Below are 19,061 nucleotides of genomic sequence, written 5' to 3' on the forward strand. Positions count from 1 at the left end.
CCTAAATACTTAGCAGCCTTTCAACTTTTATTGATCATTTAAAACCATTTAAGGCCAAAATCTGAGCAACACTTCATGAATTTAGGCGGCTTCATGGATACCGCACTGTTCAAATACAGCTGTTTAGTATTTCTGTAAATACAATCCATCCCAATTAGAATCAGAATTACTGATTACTATTATTGTCATACTTTATCTGGCTCCTGATTGACTACGAACAATACGAGCAGTAACAAAGTTGGCTATGAAGCAGTAATATTTTGTTTTAGAGACTCATGCACCATTTGTAATTGAGGGGCAGATATACAAAGGGAACAGTGATTGGTCCAGACAGCCATGTTATATGTATCCACATAAAGGTGTGAATTATGCCACCTCATGGCTTTGCCCCATTCCATTTCTGGAGGTACAGAATCTTTTTACAATCTTTTGGAGACAGGAAGCAGCCAACTCCTGCTGTGCATTCCCTCAGTTGTCTGCATTTTTGCTGGCATACATGCTACCACCCAGAATTTGAGTTTGTTTGTTTTTAAACTGTGTTCCAAAAGGAAACTGAACTCTCTTCTAGACATTTAATATTTAGCACTGCCCTCAAATATACCAGTTCTACCATCTACTTCATTCTAAAAAACTCCTTGTGACCTTCAATTATCATTTCATAATAGTCTGATGAGTGAACTTACAAATTCTAGCAAGTGGTCTTATCTTGTTTATCCTGATCTTCAAGAGTGAGCTTTGATATTTACAATTAAAATAAGACCCTGCAGACTTGTGTATGATATATGAGACAGACAACTCTTTCAAATTATGCAAATTCTATACTTTGTTTTTTAATATTAATCTCTTTGGCTAATTACTGTCTCTGCAAGCAGTGAGAAGGGTTTCAGAAACAATGGTCATTAAAGTGCAAAGAGCACTAAGGCATGAACAAACAAAGGTAGTTCTCCCTTTTTCTGTCCTAAAGAGATGTTTGTAAATACTAGTTTTATCCGGTCACATGGAAGAATGCCAAATGAACACACAGAACTAGTTTTAGACATTGTTTCATTCCAGCTTAGAAATCTGGCAACTGCTTAGACCAATTCCATAGATCTACTTATGTATAGCACCGGTCCAAACCGATTTGAGAACACTTAAAAGAGCTCTAGCACTAGGGTCACTTCAAATGAATCAAAGTTAAACAAATATCAATTCCCTATTTATATTTTTTTCTTAATATTTTTCACTAGGTTTGCAATCAAAGCTATTTTAGGATGATTCAAGAAGCTATCAGTAGCAGAGAGGAGATGAAATTAAGTACATTTAGGCTGACTTTCAAGGTAACTTTTTAACGTATCTATTAGACTGGAATAGTCCTATCACATGGGTCATTTGAGGGTTACAGCAGATCGGAGTAGGCACTGGCAACTATATGGTCATGAAGAATGCTGCACTGAATGCTAGAGGTGAATGAGCTACAACATCAAATAAGCCCTTTCCATATGATTTCTATAATTATAGAGATTTTTCCATCTAAAAACCTTTCCTCCACTCTTTATACCCTACAATGAATTCAGAGAGTACTGAGACTCAAAACATTTACATGCATAGTCCTGCACTAGAAATAATTAATGTAAGAAGAGCTGTGCATCAAGACTTAGCTGGTCCACCTGGAGGTGTGCATGTACATGCTAACTTCCACCATACAATCCTGGTGTTGCCCACAGATTTAATACTGAAATACTGACACGAATCTATTATAGTTTTAAAATAAACTGAGAAGCTAATGCAATAGCTTCCACAAGCAAATTCAAGACAGAAAAATGTTGACCAAGTCAACATGGTCTAGAAGTTAGAGCACATCCCCTGCCCCACCCTGACAACAGAGTTGGGAAATGATAAGAAGATGGGTCTTGCTGGAAGCAGTGCTGGCCTGAACTCTGCTGTGGGAAAGTCTCAATTCTCTCCAGTAGACCCCCATAAAGAGTCACGGCTGAAAAACAACTTCTACAAAACAAGGAAATATAGGTAAGAGACTGACAGCTACCAACTTGGATTTAGTCTTATGTCTACACAGGACCAAGAACCCTGAATAGTGCAGATCATTTATGTAAAGTTAACTTAGCAACAATGGAATAAACGCTCTCCCCATGCTTATTTTGTCAAACTTCAATCAAGAATTGCAAGGATTAAATCTGTCAGATCATCAGTGCTATTTTAGTGTCACTAACAGTGATACTTTTCTTTCTGAACTGGTGTATACTCGACAGTTTCCCTGGGCAGATGTCCAATATGTGCTGCCCATACATGGGAAGAATTAGAATCAGGCCAGCATTGAACCATTAGACTATACTTGGAGGTAGGGTAGCCATACAAATTTTGTGACTTGGGCCTCTAATTAAAACAGGCACTAGCTGCAGATTTCAGAAGACCATGCATTGTCAATCTGAAAAGTTCTGCTTAGCAATATTGGTCTGCCTAGATACAGTGTATGCTGCCCATACTTGCCATGGAATGCAGCCTCTGTGGGTATAAGGGTCTCCAAAAAAAGTGCAATTAATTTATTTCACATAAAAGTTTCTTCATCCTTGGTTTTGCAATTATATGTATAAGAGTGCTTGTATGAAATGGAGGTAAATTTGACCATAAATTAGGGACCGTCACAAATTTTGACCATGATCCTACAAAGAAATCCACCCACCTGAACCACTGCAACCACATGGAGTAACAATAGAAAGTTACATGGATGGATCCCTTTGCAGGTTTGGGACTTTCAGAAATCCATAATGTAGATAAAACCAAATACCCAACAAGGCCAAGAGCGCTAGTCAGTCTCACAAGGGAGTCCCTATTTCCACTGCTCAAAGCCAGAAAGAGGCAGTGATTCCATTGTGGAGATTGATCCCCTAAGAAATATAGGGTTTGTGACAGCATCAATACAGTTCCTAGGTACTGCAGCATTAACTTGCTTAAGAGCTATTGCACATTTAGAACCTTTGAGGAAAAAAATCATCAAGAACCTAATGAAAAGAAAAAAACCTTCCTCCCATGTTCCTTATAATCCCCATATTTTAAAGTGTCAAATGTCAAACTAGAAAAAAAAGCACAAAACACACACTTAATTATAACTCCAAGAACTCCACTCAGTCATTTCCCTATGTATAAATAAGGCTGAAAACATCCAGATTCGTTTTAAAAAGTTCTATTAATTTTGCTATCACATCCACAAGAGCTGTGCAAGAGTCAGGAGAGACCGAAGCGTGGGCTGCTGCTCAAATACGTCCCACTGATGTCTACAATGCAGTCAGCAGTCCTCTTCATCTTCCAGACTGAAGTGCTGCCTGCAGAGACTACTGAGCCCCCCTACAGCTCACCCTCGTGCTCATAGCACTGTATCAATCTGTTCAGAACAAGATGGAGAACTGCATGCTATGGAACACGTAGTCTTTGTGGGCTTCCTCTCTGCACTGAAGACGAGGATGGCAGCATGACATTCAAGGCTGGCTCCAGCTTTTCTGCCACCCCAAGCGGCAAAAAAAAAAAAAAAAAAAAAAAAGCCGATCAGCGGCAGCTCAATCGCGCCGCTTCATTCTTCAGCGGCGGGCCCTTCACTCCCTCTCTTCCTCTTCGGTGGCAGCTCAAAGAGGAAGAGAGGGACTGAGGGATCTGCCGCCGAATTCCCGCCAAAGACCCGGAGGTGCCGCCCCGAACCGGACAGAGTGCCGCCCTTTTGTATTGGCCGCCCCAAGCACCTGCTTCCTTCGCTGGTGCCTGGAGCCGGCCCTGATGACATTCCACCTAAGTAACAGAGCTACAACTCTTGGGCTCCTCGAAAGTTGCCTATGCAGCTCTTGACTGGACAAAGTTTAGATAGCCTGCTGTAAGTTTCAGATCCGATCTTCTGCTTCCTTCTGGAATAACTGAGTTTTTTGCTCTGACTCTGGAATATGTTCAGTAAACACCCTTCTCCCCAATCATCTGATCCCTGTATTATTTTCCAGTAGAATAACCAGCTACCTTTACACTTTTAATATGAAATTTGATCCCATAAACTGCAAAAATTATATAGAAGAGCTAGGAGTATAAAGAGCTAGGAGGATAAAGTCGACACTAACTAGGAATATTGAATCCGTACCCAAAGGCCACATCTATTAGTCGGCAAAACTTCAACACTCAACATCCTTCTATTTCAGTGTACTTTTAAAAAAGTTTAGTGTAAACAAAAGAATACAGTTCTCCCTCAGCAAGGTCCAGGGAAACTTCCGAAGAACTTTATCTATATATAGAAATTTAAATAAATACTCAAATCCTCTTGCAATGATCCCCAAGACACTAGCAGCAGCCTGGACAGGCAATTTCAGTACTCTGTACCACTGCAGATCTCATTTTTCTCCATAGCCATCATCGTGGATAGCCACAATAATGCAAAACCTAGCTAAGTAAAATTACCTCCCATAAGACATTCACTATATTCCATGGAAAAACAAGTCCCTCAGTTTACATGGCAAAGTGAGAAAAGACGAGAGGAACAAAATCAAACAGAATACGCAACATAAATTCAGAGCTGTCCTGAGATTTACAGACTGTCATGACAAATCTGTGAGAGAAAGAACCAAAATAAAAGAAAAAAAAGGAAGTTTTGAGAGGGGCGAGACAGAGGAGACAGATGGGGGAGAAGAGATCAGCAATAATGGGGATTTCTGTTTTATTTAAGTCCATCTGCCCTTTCCTATTAGTTGGTCCCTCCAACCTCTGATGGTTCCTCTAGCCATCCACCCTAGAACATCACTGAGTACAGCTATCTTTTGTTGGTGTTCCCTAACCACTTGAGGTATGAAATTCCATTCCAGTGAGCGGATGCAGAACTGGTAGAGAATCCATAGTTCATTCTTCCCGGTGTGCTGTAGGTAACTTAAGAGAGGATTTCAGGAATTTGGTCTTATCATACTGACCTATAGTACCTTCTGTGTCCAGTTTAAGTCTTTAGATTTCATCCATCTGAAGAAACCTAGTTGAAACCTTTCAAGTGTATGGATTTCAGCTGCTTCAAAATCAACATGAGCCCACCTTGAAGGAAAAATGTGAACACATGCAGCGGAAGTCTGTCTGCAAGTTGGATCAGTTCTCAAGTTCGTTTCAGAAATACGTCAAATACCTCCCCACCATCTTTGGCCTCAAACCTAGCCTGCAATCATAATTTTGAGCCACAAACATTTGAATGGTTCTCATGAGTAAGAAAAAAAAAAAAAAAAAAAAAAAAAAAAAATCAGCAGTGGTCACCAGTCAAACCACTGTAATGCATCTGAACAGTACTCGAATTCATCTCCCAACGCTGGAAAGGCAGAGGCACTTGCCCTGTTATAATTCACCCACAGACAGTTCCAGTTTTATTCTTACGGGTGGATCTGGCTGGACAAGTTAAAAAAAAAGGCATAAAAAGGAAAGCTTCCTCTTGTTACTTGATCATTTGGGTCTCTTCATCAGCATCATAGAATTCTTCATCTTCACTTTCACTCCCTGCAGAGCCACCTTTGTCTGCAGACTAGAAAAAAAATGAAATTGTTAACACATTCAACAGTTAACATTGAAAAAATGTACTTTTACAGCACCTTCAGAGCATCTCAAAGTGCTCTTTACAAATAGGAAGCATTACAACTCTACTGAGAGGTGGGGAAGATTTTGCCCATTTTACATAGGGGAAACTAAAGTACAGAGAAGTTAAGTGACCTGCCCAAGGTCAGTTCTTCTTGAATCTGAGGATTTTAGATTCATACTTCTTGGAACCCTCTTAGAAAATGATGGGCTTTTATCCAACATGAACTCCTGTGCTCCCTTTAGCAGACTAAGGAGGTTGGATGCAGGACAAATGAACTGACTAGGATGGCTTGATCTGGCATTCTACCTTCTCGCTTCTCGGCTCTCTGTGAGCTGAGGGGTGAAAACATTATCTACTCCCTGTCTCTCTGTGATGTACTAGAAGCAGAGGCTCAGGCAGCAGAGTTTGGGGGCAAATGCCTCTTCATCCTTATTTATCATGAGTAGACATCTTCCTACACAAGCTTCACCTTAAAAAAATAAAATAATAAGGCCATTTGCCAGGATTACCTGCCATGGAGATAAACAAACGAAGTTCAAACTGGCCAACAATATAAAAAGCCTAAACGCAGGCGAAGAGACACTCATGGGCCCAGAAAGTTTATAGAACAAGCTACTAACTATTGGAAAAAACAAAACAGCAAAAAACTGATTGTGCCTGACACAAAGGGAAAGAGGCTCTGCAGGTGCTGAAACTGTTGGAAAGGGAGGAACTGTGGGACAAAAGGCTATTCTGTACTTTTGCATTCTACAATACAAGGGTGTGCCACATACATTCCTGCAAGCTATTTTCACTACTTGAAAAGTTTGTGGCTTGCGATCCAAGTCAGGTGACTATCTAGGGGCAGAAAAGGGAACTGCAGAGACAATTTGCTAAATGAGAGCTGAAGCTAGATCTCCTTACTCCAAATGCTGTACTTTGGCCACAAGATCATTCTTATCTTCCAAGCAAAGGAATTTTCCCTACTTGCACTAATTACATATAAGAGGGGAATTGTTTCCCCCCCAAAAAAGCTTAAGAGTGGTGCAAGTGTGAAAATACACACCTTTTAAATTTTGTTTGGATGAACAACATTCTTTCAGACACAGCATTTCCAGCAATAAGCACCTCTAACACCTTGGTAGGGAACTGTGCTCTGCACTGACTAAAAGAATGAGTGATAAATTGTGAAAAAGAATAGAATCATAGGACTGGAAGGGACCTCGAGAGGTCATTTAGTCCAGTCTCTGGCACTCATGGTAGGACTAAGTATTATCTCCAGACCATCCCCAACAGGTGTTTGTCCAACCTGCTCTTAAAAACCTCCAATGATGGAGATTCCACAACCTCTCTAGGCAATTTATTCCAGTGCTTAACCACCATGACAGTTAGGAAGTTTTTCCTAACGTCCAACGTAAACCACCCTTGCTGCAATTTAAGCCCATTGCTTCTTGTCCTATCCTCAGAGGTTAAAAAGAACAATTTTTCTCCCTCCTCCTTGTAACAACCTTTTATGTACTAGAAAACAGTTATGTCCCCTCTCAGTCTAAACAAACCAAATTTTTTCAATCTTCCCTCATAGGCCATGTTTTCTAGACCTTTAATCATTTTTGCTGTTCATCTCTGGACTGTCTCCAATTTGTCCACATCTTTCCTGAAATGTGGCGCCCAGAACTGGACACAATACTCCAGCTGAGGCCTAATCAGAGCAGAGTAGAGCGGAAGAATTACTTCTCGTGTCTTGCTTACAACACTCCTTCTAATACATCCCAGAATGATGTTCACTTTTTTTGCCACAGTAGTACATTGTTGACTCAGTTAGCTTGTGGTCCACTATGACCCCCAGATCCCTTTCCGCAGTACTCCTTCCTAGGCAGTCATTTCCCATTTTGCATGTGTGCAACTGATTGTTCCTTCCTAAGTGGAGGACTTTGCATTTGTCCATTTACTTCAGACCATTTCTCCAGGTTTTCCAGATCATTTTGAATTTTAATCCTATCCTCTAAAGCACTTGCAACCCCTCCCAGCTTGGTATCATCCGCAAACTTTACAAAGTGTACTCTCTATGCCATTATCTAAATAATTGATGAAGATATTGAACAGAACCAGACCCAGAGCTGATCCCTGCAGGATCCCACTCATTATGCCCTTCCAGCCTGACTGTGAACCACTGATAACTACTCCTTGGGAACGGTTTTCCAACCAGTTATGCACTCACCTTATAGTAGCTCCATCTAGGTTGGATTTCCCTAGTTTATTTATGACAAAAATCACAAATACCACTTCCTAAAATATCCTTTACTTGGATGAGACATGCAGGGAAAGCAACTGACCCAGCCCAATCCTGTTCAGCTTGCAATATCTGTCTTTCATATGGTCTAAAGTGCTTTCAAACCCAATAAACAAAGCACCCCTGCAACAAAGCCCTCTGGGATAGAAGGCAGCCACCAACCTGTGCGTTACAGTTTTATAATATCACAATGATTTATGGGTCTTCCTTAGCATGGAGAATTATCACACTCAGTGTATGTAACTTACAGACCTTTAAGCCCACAAAGCAACTGCTCCAAGAGAAGAGGGGAAACATTAACACATGTATTGGCATAGAATCACACAAGTCTTATTTTGCCCAACCCAGACTAACAACATTGGACACAGTCAGATTTTCTCCACAAATCTTTGAGCACAGTGGGAGATTATCCAAACATTTCAGCTCTTATGGATCATATAAAGTGGCTACACCCAGTCCTTGTCTATAATTAAGGGGTTTGCCAGTATAGTTGTACCAGCAAATCCTCTGAGTATAGATGCAGTTTATACCAGCAAAAGAGTTGGTATAAACTGCATCTATACCAGGAGTGCGAAAAAATGCTATTCCAGCAAAATGGCTTTGATGGTATAACAGGGGTACAACGCTATACTGACGATGCAACACTAGGGCTTTTGCTAACACAGCTAAGTCAGAAAAAAATCACTCCACTAATCAAGTCTACGATTCTATGACATAGCTATGTTGGCAAAATTTAAATGTACACTAGACATCAGTGGGTATCCAGCAGAACAACGTGTTAAAGGCAAAGGTAGAAATTCAGAGGAATTCTGAACAGTTTGAGTAGTAATAACGGTCAATGAAGGGATATTAAGGAAATCATGTTACACTGCTTTTTGCATTCCCAAAATCATTCCAGAAGAGCTGGCCTGTAACTGGATATTGTCCAAGGTGAATGTCATATTCCTGAGTGCAGTTAGAGGGACGTACTCCACTTTGAAGAGACAATGTATGCTGTGTTGAAGGTGGTCAGAAACGACAATGGATTCCACAAGAGAAACTCTGAATTAGTCATCCAGAAATCCTAATGCTCGTTATAAATCTTATGGCAGCTCCACTAGGCCTTTCTATCACCTTTATCAGACAGGGTTAATGTTTAACAGCTTTCAATTTTCCATATGTTTTATCTGTGATTGTCTTAAAAATGTATAATGTGTCAGAGGCCATCCTGGGTGTAACTTCACTGAAGTAGACAGCGTCACTGCAGACGTGAAACTGGCTCCTTTGTTTTATCTGGATTCATATCAGATGTATATCTGGGGAAGTGTGTTCCTAAAGACTTTGGGTATTTTTTCATTTCATTTAATGTGACAAGATGTACCCTTCTAGTGCTCCAAGTCAATCTATAATCTTTATAAACCCTACAATACTTATAGGTTTTGGACTAGTGTTCAAAAACCTAAGATCCCTCCCCAAACTTAATCACTCTTTCCACTCTCATTTACTTCTCCCTCCCCAGGAGAAAAAAAATAGATGGAAGAACTCTCACACCTCAAGACATGACTGGAAGGTCAACAAAACCTGATGAATGAACAGAGGGAAGCAAACTCAGCAGCAAAGTAAACCTCATTGAAAATACCTTGCCTCCAAGTCTCCTCATTATTAAGCCTGGGCGCTGTTAGATCATGCATCTCAACTAATCTCAGCTACTATGTCAGGTGTGAGGCAGACATCAGAGTTAACCAGGTTCTAACCAATTTAAGGCTTTATATGTTAGAACCAACACCTTAAATTGCACCCAAAAACAAAGTGGAAGCCTGCACAGATTATATAATACAGGCACAACCCTCCCTCACAAACTAGCTGCTGCATCCTGTGCCTTTTTGAAAGGTCTTACAGACCAGCCTTGCACGACCCATGCTGCAGAGGTGACAGAGGCAGAGATCACTGTGTTAGGGTCCGTTACCCTAAAAGAAAAAGTTGTAACTTTCTCACCAAGCATAGCTTGAAAGGATGAGTTCACCTAGCTAGGATCTGAGCCTGCACTTGCAGAGAGTATTTCAAATATGATGGTAAGATCACTAAACTATCCCCTATGTCCCCCTGGGGCCTGTCATCCACAGACTAAGCACCATCTAGTTTGGCACTCCTAAAGTTGACAGCTGTAATCAACGCACTACAATGGTAGAGAAGTATTAAGAAAAATGATGTACCCGGGAGCCACCTAGTGCTTGCAATGACATAGCTTCATCCCCCAGTCTCCAGTACGAGCACACCTGCAAGTCCGATATCGTCTCCAGCAAAGGGCAGTTTAGTGTTTCTGGCAATAACAAACTCAGGAACCCCGACAACAGGCCAGTCACTCCAAACACGATGTATGGAAGAGACCACTGCACAGATTTCTGGAAATTAAGAGCAGAGATAGTTAAGGAAAGCGGGACCAATATATGGCATTTTACATATTCAAGCACTTAATTTTCAGCCACCCTGTGAGGTAGGTATTGTGACACTACACCCCATATTCTTCATAGAGATATTATTATATAATAATGGCATAACCATGATGTATTTTATGCAAGAAAGGTCATGTGAGATATCATTTAAAAGATTATGATTTACTGAATACGATTATAATATTTGTATTCATGCATCATTTTGGCATCTGAAGTTAGGAATATTGTTTATGCATCTATTACAAATGGGTTTACACCTGGGGAACACCCACTAGGCAGAATGCACTCAGCCTAGATGGCTGGCTGGGAAGGGCCATTATGGAGAACAATAGGTGGTAGAAGACGCTAATCTCCCACCAGGGAGCCTTCCTGAGGATGCTACAAACAGCCTCTGAGTCATGGATGCTGTGAGCCTACAAAGACATGTGACCAAGTTACCTGGTACTGGACTCCATCTTGGAATACTAGTGTTTTTCCACTGACCAGGCATGGGAACCAAGCTTGGAGACAACAGGTTCCCCCCATATGCAAAAGCTATTTAAGGCAGGAGAGTGACATCATCAGGGTTCTTCGCTGATTCCCCACCCAAAGGATCAGAGGGGTAGCCGTGTTAGTCTGAATCTGTAAAAAGCAACAGGTGCCACAGGACTCTCTGTTGCTTTCCACCCAAAGGAGACACTTGGAAACACCTGAGAAACAAGGACTGGACTGGGAGAGAAGGGTTGGACCCAGGCTAGAGGGATTTCTAGCCTGTGAAAGGAATACCTGAGTTTTTTAAGCTGAAAGCAACGACAGCTGGCCCCTTAAGAATCTCTGCAAACCGCCTGAATCAACAATTAGGGTGAGAATTTGCTACTCATATCCCATCTCTTTAGTACATTAAGCTTTGCTTTGATCGGTTTGCTATCCTTTATAATCACTTAAAATCTATCTTTTGTAGTTAATAAACTTATATTTGCTTGGTCTAAAACCAGTATGTATGAGAGTCATAACCAGGGGGGCAGAAGCTGTGTATATTCCTCTCCACATTGAGGGAGGAGGCGAATTTCATGAGCTTACGCTGTACAGTTCTCTGTGCAGCACAAGATGTTCTAATTTTAGGTTTACCGTCCAGACGGGGGGTGTGCAGTTGAGTAATTGGGCAGTTCCTTAGCTGAAGCCTTCCCATGCAGAACTGATCACAGCATCTGTATGTTTCTGCAGCTGGGTGTGTCCCTACCTGTATGTGTGCCAGTGAAGGGGCAGACTGAAGCTTGGAAGAGGGCTTGACAGGCTGGTGACAGCAGTACAGTGTAAAGGGAACCCAGGCTGATGGGTCAGGTGGGCTCAGTGGCACCCCAGTTCCAGGTAGCACCCCAGGGGGAACCCATCACAAGTATGATACATAAGGCTGCGTGTCTGTCACAGAGGTCAGGGAAGTCACAGATTCCGTGACTTCTGCAGCAGCCGGTGCTGGCTCAGGAGCTACCCGAGCTGGACAGCCCCTAGGCCAATAGCAGCAGTTTGGGTGTGTGGGACGGGGCTATGGGCTAGGGGGTGCGCTTGCCTCAGGGGTGGGGCGGCTCCCCGGCTGCCACTAGCATAGGCAGAGGAGGGGCCAGGAGGCTCCGTGCGCTGCCTGCGCCTGCAGGCCCCGCCCCCGCAGCTCCCATTGGCTGCATTTCTCAGCCAATGGGAGCTGCACCTACGGAGCCAGCGCCTGTGGCAGGAACAGCGATTGGAGCCCCACGGGCCGGAGTGTCGGGGAAATGCGGGGCCCGGTAGGGAGCATGCGAGCCCTGCCAATCCCCCCCAAGCACCAGCAACATGGCCTCCCCCCAGCACCAGAGGGAGCCCCAGGCCACGTGCCCCTCCCCCTCCCCCAAGAACCCCCTCTCCCCCAAGTTTTAGTTAGGGGTATATAGTAAAAATCATGGACAGGTCATGGGCCGTGAATTTTTGTTTACTGCCCGTGACCTGTCCATGACTTTTACTAAAAATACCTGTGACTAAAATGTAGCCTTAATGATACATAAAGATTGGAACAGAAGATTTCAGAAATGCTTGGAACCAATCTTATCGATACCTCTGGATCCACAGGTTTTGGAAGGAAAATTTTAAATAAGTGCCTGCTAAATTCATGCATTCAAGCTCTTGGCTATGCAATTTTGACACAAATGCTGATTTGTGCACACAAATTGAGTAGATGTCAAATGCAAAACCAAGTTTGGGGAAGCAAAAGTGTGAGTTGCCTAAAATGGAACTCCAGAAATTTGAATGTACAGTTTCAGGCAAATTGAGAAGCCAGGCAAGTTCATTTTGAAAATTTAATGTGACTGTTAATTGATTTTTTTTTTGTTTTAAGTCTTTCACTCACTTTCAATTGTGAAAAAATTCTAAATCAAGATAGGAAAAGTTAACACAATATTAGACTATGACCAGGCATAAAGGCACAATGTTTTATCACCAATATATACAACCTCATAACTTTCTCCCCCAACAAAAAGACAAACCTTATTTACAAATGTCTTGGGGGAACTCCCAAAACAAACAAGTTTTTTCCCCAATTCAACATTTATTTGTTCCCATGTTTACACAAAGCTGACATATGTTTAAGTTTGATGAAGTCTCAAATTGATTATTTGTTTAAGATCGTTTGTTCAGATTCTCTGCAGTGCCAAGTTCCTGTCGGACACAACAGAATGGAGTGCCCCCATATCCTCACCTGATCACCACCACCCATGTCAGGGAGCCTGTGACACTTCCTCAGGCAGATCTGCACTGGCCTGAGCCTATCCTGGAGTAGGGTAGGGGCTGCTAGTCTACACCAGCTATCAATGGACTCCCAAAGGCCAAATAGTCAGAATACCCTCAACATGCCCTGCCTTCCTGATAGACCCCTTTGCCTGAGTCAGGTGGGAGGGGATGCAGAAGCAAGAAAGCTCCACCCCACAAAGGGAATTTTCACTCGGTCAGAGTTGACAGTTTCCAGTTCTTTTCTGCCATGAGAAAATCTGGCCATTTATTTTTATATGAGTACCTCAGGTCACTATACCATACATAATATACGTAATTCCCCAGACCCTGATTTCTCATTCTGTTCAGGGCCTCCTGCGAGATTCAGGCTCAGGGATTTTAAGTATCTCAGGTCTCTCTACATGAATATCCACATCTAGAGACATGACACTTAGCTATGAATTTTAATTTGCATGTATCTAGTGAGAGTGAAGCCAGTTGAGGCTGCCTCTCTCTTCTCCATTAAGATATTAAGGTTAAAACACAAACCTCACATTTCAAGGAATAAATTGATCACATCATTCCTTCCCTTTCCCCTATCCATTTCCAGAACTACACGTTTGTTGAGGCAATTTATATGAAGGGATTCACCTCTAGCATTAGACAGAGTGGGGATAATAACTACTAAAGAGAGTACAACAATCTCATCTGATATGGTAAATCCTACACACCAGCTTAGGTTTTAACTTTGCCTACCCAGGATTTTAGGAGAGGCTCACCACCATAGTATCTGAGCATCTGAAAGTGGTCAGGCTGTGAAGCGTATAGGCCAGTTCATGAAATCCTTACATGGATAAAACACAGACTGAAACAAATAGTGGGAGTTTTGCCTACATAAGGGCTACATCCTGCTGTCCTTCACCATGTATGGAGAAGCATGATACTATATTGACATATCCTCCATGTTGATTATATTTTACAGATCTTGAATCATACACAGTTTGTCCTATTTCCCCCATCCCTGCAAACATCTGATACATCAGAGCTAAGCAAGATAGAAATAAAAATATAAGTGCAGACAAACCAGTGAAGGAATGAAGGGAGCAATAATCCCACCAACCCGGGAAAACATGGAGCAGGAACCCATTCCAACATTCCTAAAGAAAAATACAGGTATTAATCAATGGTATTTGCAGGAGAGGAATTAAGGAATTTTTAAAAGATGTCAGCAATGCCTATGACAAAGTTTGTTGGCAAGGGAGGTATTGGAATGCTGCTAAAAGCATTCCAGTAGTGAAACTGTACACAGTGCTGAAGAACAGAGACCCTGTTCACAAACAGTTTCAGGCATTAGTGTAGCTGCCACAGTAGAGACAAAAATCACTGTAAACTGTGATTTGGACTAGTGCACATTAACCTTTCTTGAAATTGGGGATAAATGGCACTAATCCAAATCACACCACATATCAGATTTGTGTGTCTACACTACAGGTGTGCTGGTACTAGCTACACTGGCTGGCTGGCTACCAATGGCTGTACCTGGGGGAACCGCCAGTACAAAGTGCATCTATATGCTACATTCATCTGTCCACTCTCCTACAAAGAGTATGTGGCTCCACTACTCCCTAGTAGATCAAATGTCAGAGCTGCTCAAGTATATTTGTGAATGATCAAGTTGCTCTAAACAATTGCAGCCTCCTGAAGGTATAAGCCCCAACATCACTGGCTACACTAGCATGAATACTTAATGGAGTTGTCTTATGTTTACATAGCAGCTAGAGGATTTCAGGTGCTACTGCTATAAGGCCCTATGACTAACCACACAAGTTTTCCTTTAATTAAAGGAAAGTCTCTATGAGAAGGTGCTGTTAACAGGACAAAAATAAAAGTTGAAGTAATAAGGATTAGAGAGATGGGCAAGAGAAACCACCACCACAAAGTGAATTCAGATTACCTGATCACTGTAGGATAAAGCTCTGACGTGTAGATATAAACAATGTTAAATGCTGCACTGATTGTCAGTTTCCCCAGTAAAGACAAAGAACGGCTGTTCACAACTGCAAACACTCCTGTGGCTGATAAAGAAAATGTGACCCTTGTAAGGATCCATAGCATACAGAAATGTCCTTTAAGTAATCACTTCAGTTACAAATGGAATGAAAGGGAATCTGATGAAGAGTTTGTTATGCTGACCATATCAGTCAGAAGTGCATACATTGATTATATGTGGCTTCAGTAGGGCTCTCAAAGCTCAAGAGAATTCAAGAAATCCATCCTTCGGGCAGCAGTAGCAAAAAAGTCACCTATCTGATTTTGTAAGATGTGGAGGGAAAATGCACCCATTTTCTTTAGCTGTACAGTTAGATTGTATAAAGAGGAAAAACTTCTTCCTTTGAACACCCTGTGAAATGTATTTTAGAATTAAGTTTTACATTGAAAAGAGACTTTCAAATCTGGCCTACAATTTTTTGGTTGGAAGGGGGGAGGAGGAGGGAGAATAATTTAACATCTAATGTCAGTCCAGGTGTTTCCCTTTAAATTAAGAAATCCAGTAGAAATAGTTTGTTTAAATGACTACAGTCCCCAGCACCACAGCATGAGAGCCAGAAAAAGCAAAGAAGTCAGTTTGTCTCACTGACCAAATTATGAAAAACAGTGAAGTTCAATTTTTTACTTAAATTCTGTTTTTAAATTGTTATAACAGGCATTAGAAGTAAAAGATAAGGCGACTTGTTTGAAAATTGTTATGACAATTTCTAAACATTTTCTGGGAGTACTGTTGGTAACAGCAATAAATGCTGAAGAGTAGCATTTGTACTATTGGTAAGCTGGTGGAAAGAACAACAGAAAATTTTTCAAAAGTGCTTAAGTGACTTAGTATCTAGGTGACTTTCGGTGGGACTTTGGTTCCTATGTGATGGGTGATCTAAAATTGCCTCATTAGAAAAAAAGATGGGAACTGCCATATAGGATCAGACCAGTGGCCCACCTAGCCCAGTATCCTGTTTGACAGTGGCCAGTACCAGATGCTTCAGAGGAAAGTGTTAAAATCCTATATAAAGGATAATGACAAAAAATAACCTATTTCTATTTCAGCCCAGGTAGTTAGTGATTGACATATACCCTGAAATTTGAGTTCTACCCCTTTAAAATAAACAATTATATTCACCACCGTCTAGTGCAGGGGTCGGCAACATTCGGCACGCGGCTCGCAAGGGTAAGCACCCTGGCGGGCCGGGCCGGTTTTATTTACCTGCTGACGCGGCAGGTTCGGCCGATCGCGGCCCCCACTGGCCGCGGTTCGCCGTCCCGGGCCAATGGGGGCGGCGAGAAGCGGCGCGGGCGAGCGATGTGCTGGTCTAGTGTAACTATAGGTGTTCATCCATATAAATGTTTAATCCTTTTAAAAATCCTGCTAGGTTCAACTGTCTAAAGCCTTTTGAGGCCCTCTCATAACTAGAGCTATGTAAGTACAAGTATGAAGTATCATTAATTTTATGTGCCTTGCTTTGAAAGGAAGAAGTCTTTTCTCTTACTAATATTTTCTGTTTCTGTATCTGTGTACAACAGTTGAAAAACAAGCTAGCACTGGACCTTTATATGGTTTCCTGAAATAAATTAAAATTTAGGGCTGTCGATTAATTGCAGTTAACTCACGCAATTAGCTCAAAAAATTAATGGTGATTAAAAAAATTAATCACGATTAATCGCACTGTTAAACAACAGAATACCAACTGAAATTTATTAAATATTTTTGTATGTTTTTCTACATTTTCAAATATATTGATTTCTATTGCAACACAGAACACAGTATACAGCGCTCACTTTATTATTTTTATTAAAAATATTTGCACTATAAAAATGATAAACAAAAGAAATAGTATTTTTCAATTTACTTCATACAAGTACCGTCGTGCAATCTCTTTATCGTGAAAGTGTAACTTACAAATGTAGAATTATGTACAAAAAATAACTGCACTCCAGCTAGGGAGCAGGCTCAGGGTGGCGCTTACCTCAAGCAGCTCTCGGAAGCAGCAGCATGTCTCCCCCTCTGGCTCCTATGTTTAGGGACAGCCAGGGGGCTCCACTCCACTCCACATGCTACCCCTGCAGCTCCCATTGGCCAGGAACTGCGGCCAATGAGAGCTGCAGAGGCGGTGCCTGTGGATGGGGCAGCATGCAGCAGGGCCGCCGGGCCGGGCCTCCACATAGGAGCTGGAGGGGAGACATGCCGTTGCTTCTGGGAGATGCTTGAGGTAAGCACCACCCCGAGCCTGCACCCCTGAGCCCTCTCCTGCACTCTGAACCCCCTCGGTCCCAGCCCGGAGCACCCTCCTACATCCCAAACCCCTCATCCCCAGTCCCACCCCAGAGCCTGCACCCACAACCGGAGCCCTCACCCCACCCCCCCCGTGCTCCAACCCCCCGCCCCGATCCCCCTTCCGCCCTCTGAACACCTCGGTCCTAGCCCAGACCCCCTCCTGCACCCCGAACTCCTCATTTCTAGCTCCACCCCAGAGCCCGCACCCCCAGCCAGAGTCCTCACCCCCTCTTGCACCCCAACCCCAATTTCGTGAGCATTCATGGCCGGCCATATAATTTCTATACCCAGATGTGGCCCTCGGGCCAAAAAGTTTGCCCACCCTTGGCGTAAGGTACATTTCCCCAATTCCTAAGAAATGTCTCGTATAAAGCAGAGGCAGCAATATGTTGGTATTGTGATTAACAGCATAGGACTCGTAGCATGGAAATGGGTTCCATTCCAAACTCTTTCCCCAACTCATCACAAAACCACTTCCCCCTTACTATGCCTCAGTTTCCCCAGTTGTACAATGGAGATAATCATTACCTACATCATGTCAATGTTATGAACCTAACATTTGTGAAATCCCTTAGATCCTGGGTTAGAGGGTGTTATATACTACTACTATAAACTCCTTAAAAAACAAAACAAAAAACACAAAAAAGACATTTACCTTTCTTTTCTGGAAGAAACATGACAATAAGACAGGCCAGTCCTCCCAGGAACAGGAATGCTGCCAGTGTCCGTTTTCGGCCAAACCTAATGGGGTCCCCAAAAAGGATAATACTTAGCATTTCTACTCCACTTTTCATCCAAGGACTTCAATGCACTGAGCAATCTAAATTCACCCAACACCACTCTACTCACATGGCATAAATTACTGAAAACAATCTCCTGCAGAGTCTTTGCTTTCTCACTCTTTAAATTTTCAAATAGAAACCTCTGGTCCTCTCATAGTATGGTCAGTGCATGAGCCTGTCAAGGATGCACTAAGTAGTGCAGCTTGTAAATCACTAAGAAATCTCCAGGTAGACTGGCTGACTATTCCTAGCTTTTTAATTTGTCTCCCGTTGGGGGGACAGGGAAGTGGGCACATGCAGGAGGAGCTGTTCCTCAAACACATAAGGAAGAGGGAGAAAAGCTACCTATTAATAAAGTTCGGAGATGACCTCTACTGAAAGAGAGAAAGAATGGAGTATTGTAGATCAAACACAGGCTAGATGGCCCAGTGTTCAGTAAGGTTGCCAATCCTCCAGGATTGTCCTGGAGTTTCCAGGAATTAAAGTTTAATCTTTAATTAAAGACTATGTCATGTGATAAAACCTCCAGGAATATGGCCAACCAAAACTGGCAACCCTAGCAGTCAGCCCTATAAGGCGCAACGCACATACCCCAACATGGGAGCTGCCCCCAAGACAGCACTCTAGTTCCAAAAGAATTCATCTTGGAGTGGCTTAGAAAGTATTATGGGATTCTTTACTATGGCGTCACAAGACCAAAAGTCTGAAGAATGCCATCCTGTGTGTTAGTAGAGAGTCAGAGCAGCTAGACTTTACAGAATTCTCCTCGAGAGCTTCAGTTTAATTTGTGTGCCAGAACTAGAGTATTATTTACTGCTTGGGAGTGGTTAGGAAAGATTAATTTCTCTTTTTCCATGAAAAATTAATTATTTTTTTACGTAATTCATTCCCCCAGGAGGACAGAGTAAATTGGGATTGTTAATACTTCCTGTAACAGGACTAAACTGAGAATAAGCTAAGGGCAAAC

At 42.2% G+C, this 19,061-nt stretch overlaps 1 protein-coding gene across 1 annotated transcript in view; it reads right to left on the reverse strand.

Moving 5' to 3' along the window:
• Positions 1–5,434: 5,434 nt before the first annotated feature.
• Positions 5,435–19,061, reverse strand: part of SLC22A15 (solute carrier family 22 member 15) — a 36,181-nt gene continuing 22,554 nt past the window's right edge. Inside the window, exons 8-12 of the mRNA XM_065420837.1 lie at positions 17,968–18,053; positions 14,946–15,066; positions 14,076–14,148; positions 10,037–10,225; positions 5,435–5,521 (exon numbers count right to left, since the gene is read on the reverse strand). Of these exons, the coding sequence (XP_065276909.1) occupies positions 5,435–5,521; positions 10,037–10,225; positions 14,076–14,148; positions 14,946–15,066; positions 17,968–18,053 (556 nt within the window). The remainder of the gene's footprint in view (positions 5,522–10,036; positions 10,226–14,075; positions 14,149–14,945; positions 15,067–17,967; positions 18,054–19,061) is intronic.

This window comes from Emys orbicularis, chromosome 1 (assembly GCF_028017835.1).
Source record: "Emys orbicularis isolate rEmyOrb1 chromosome 1, rEmyOrb1.hap1, whole genome shotgun sequence".
NCBI lineage: Eukaryota > Metazoa > Chordata > Testudines > Emydidae > Emys > Emys orbicularis.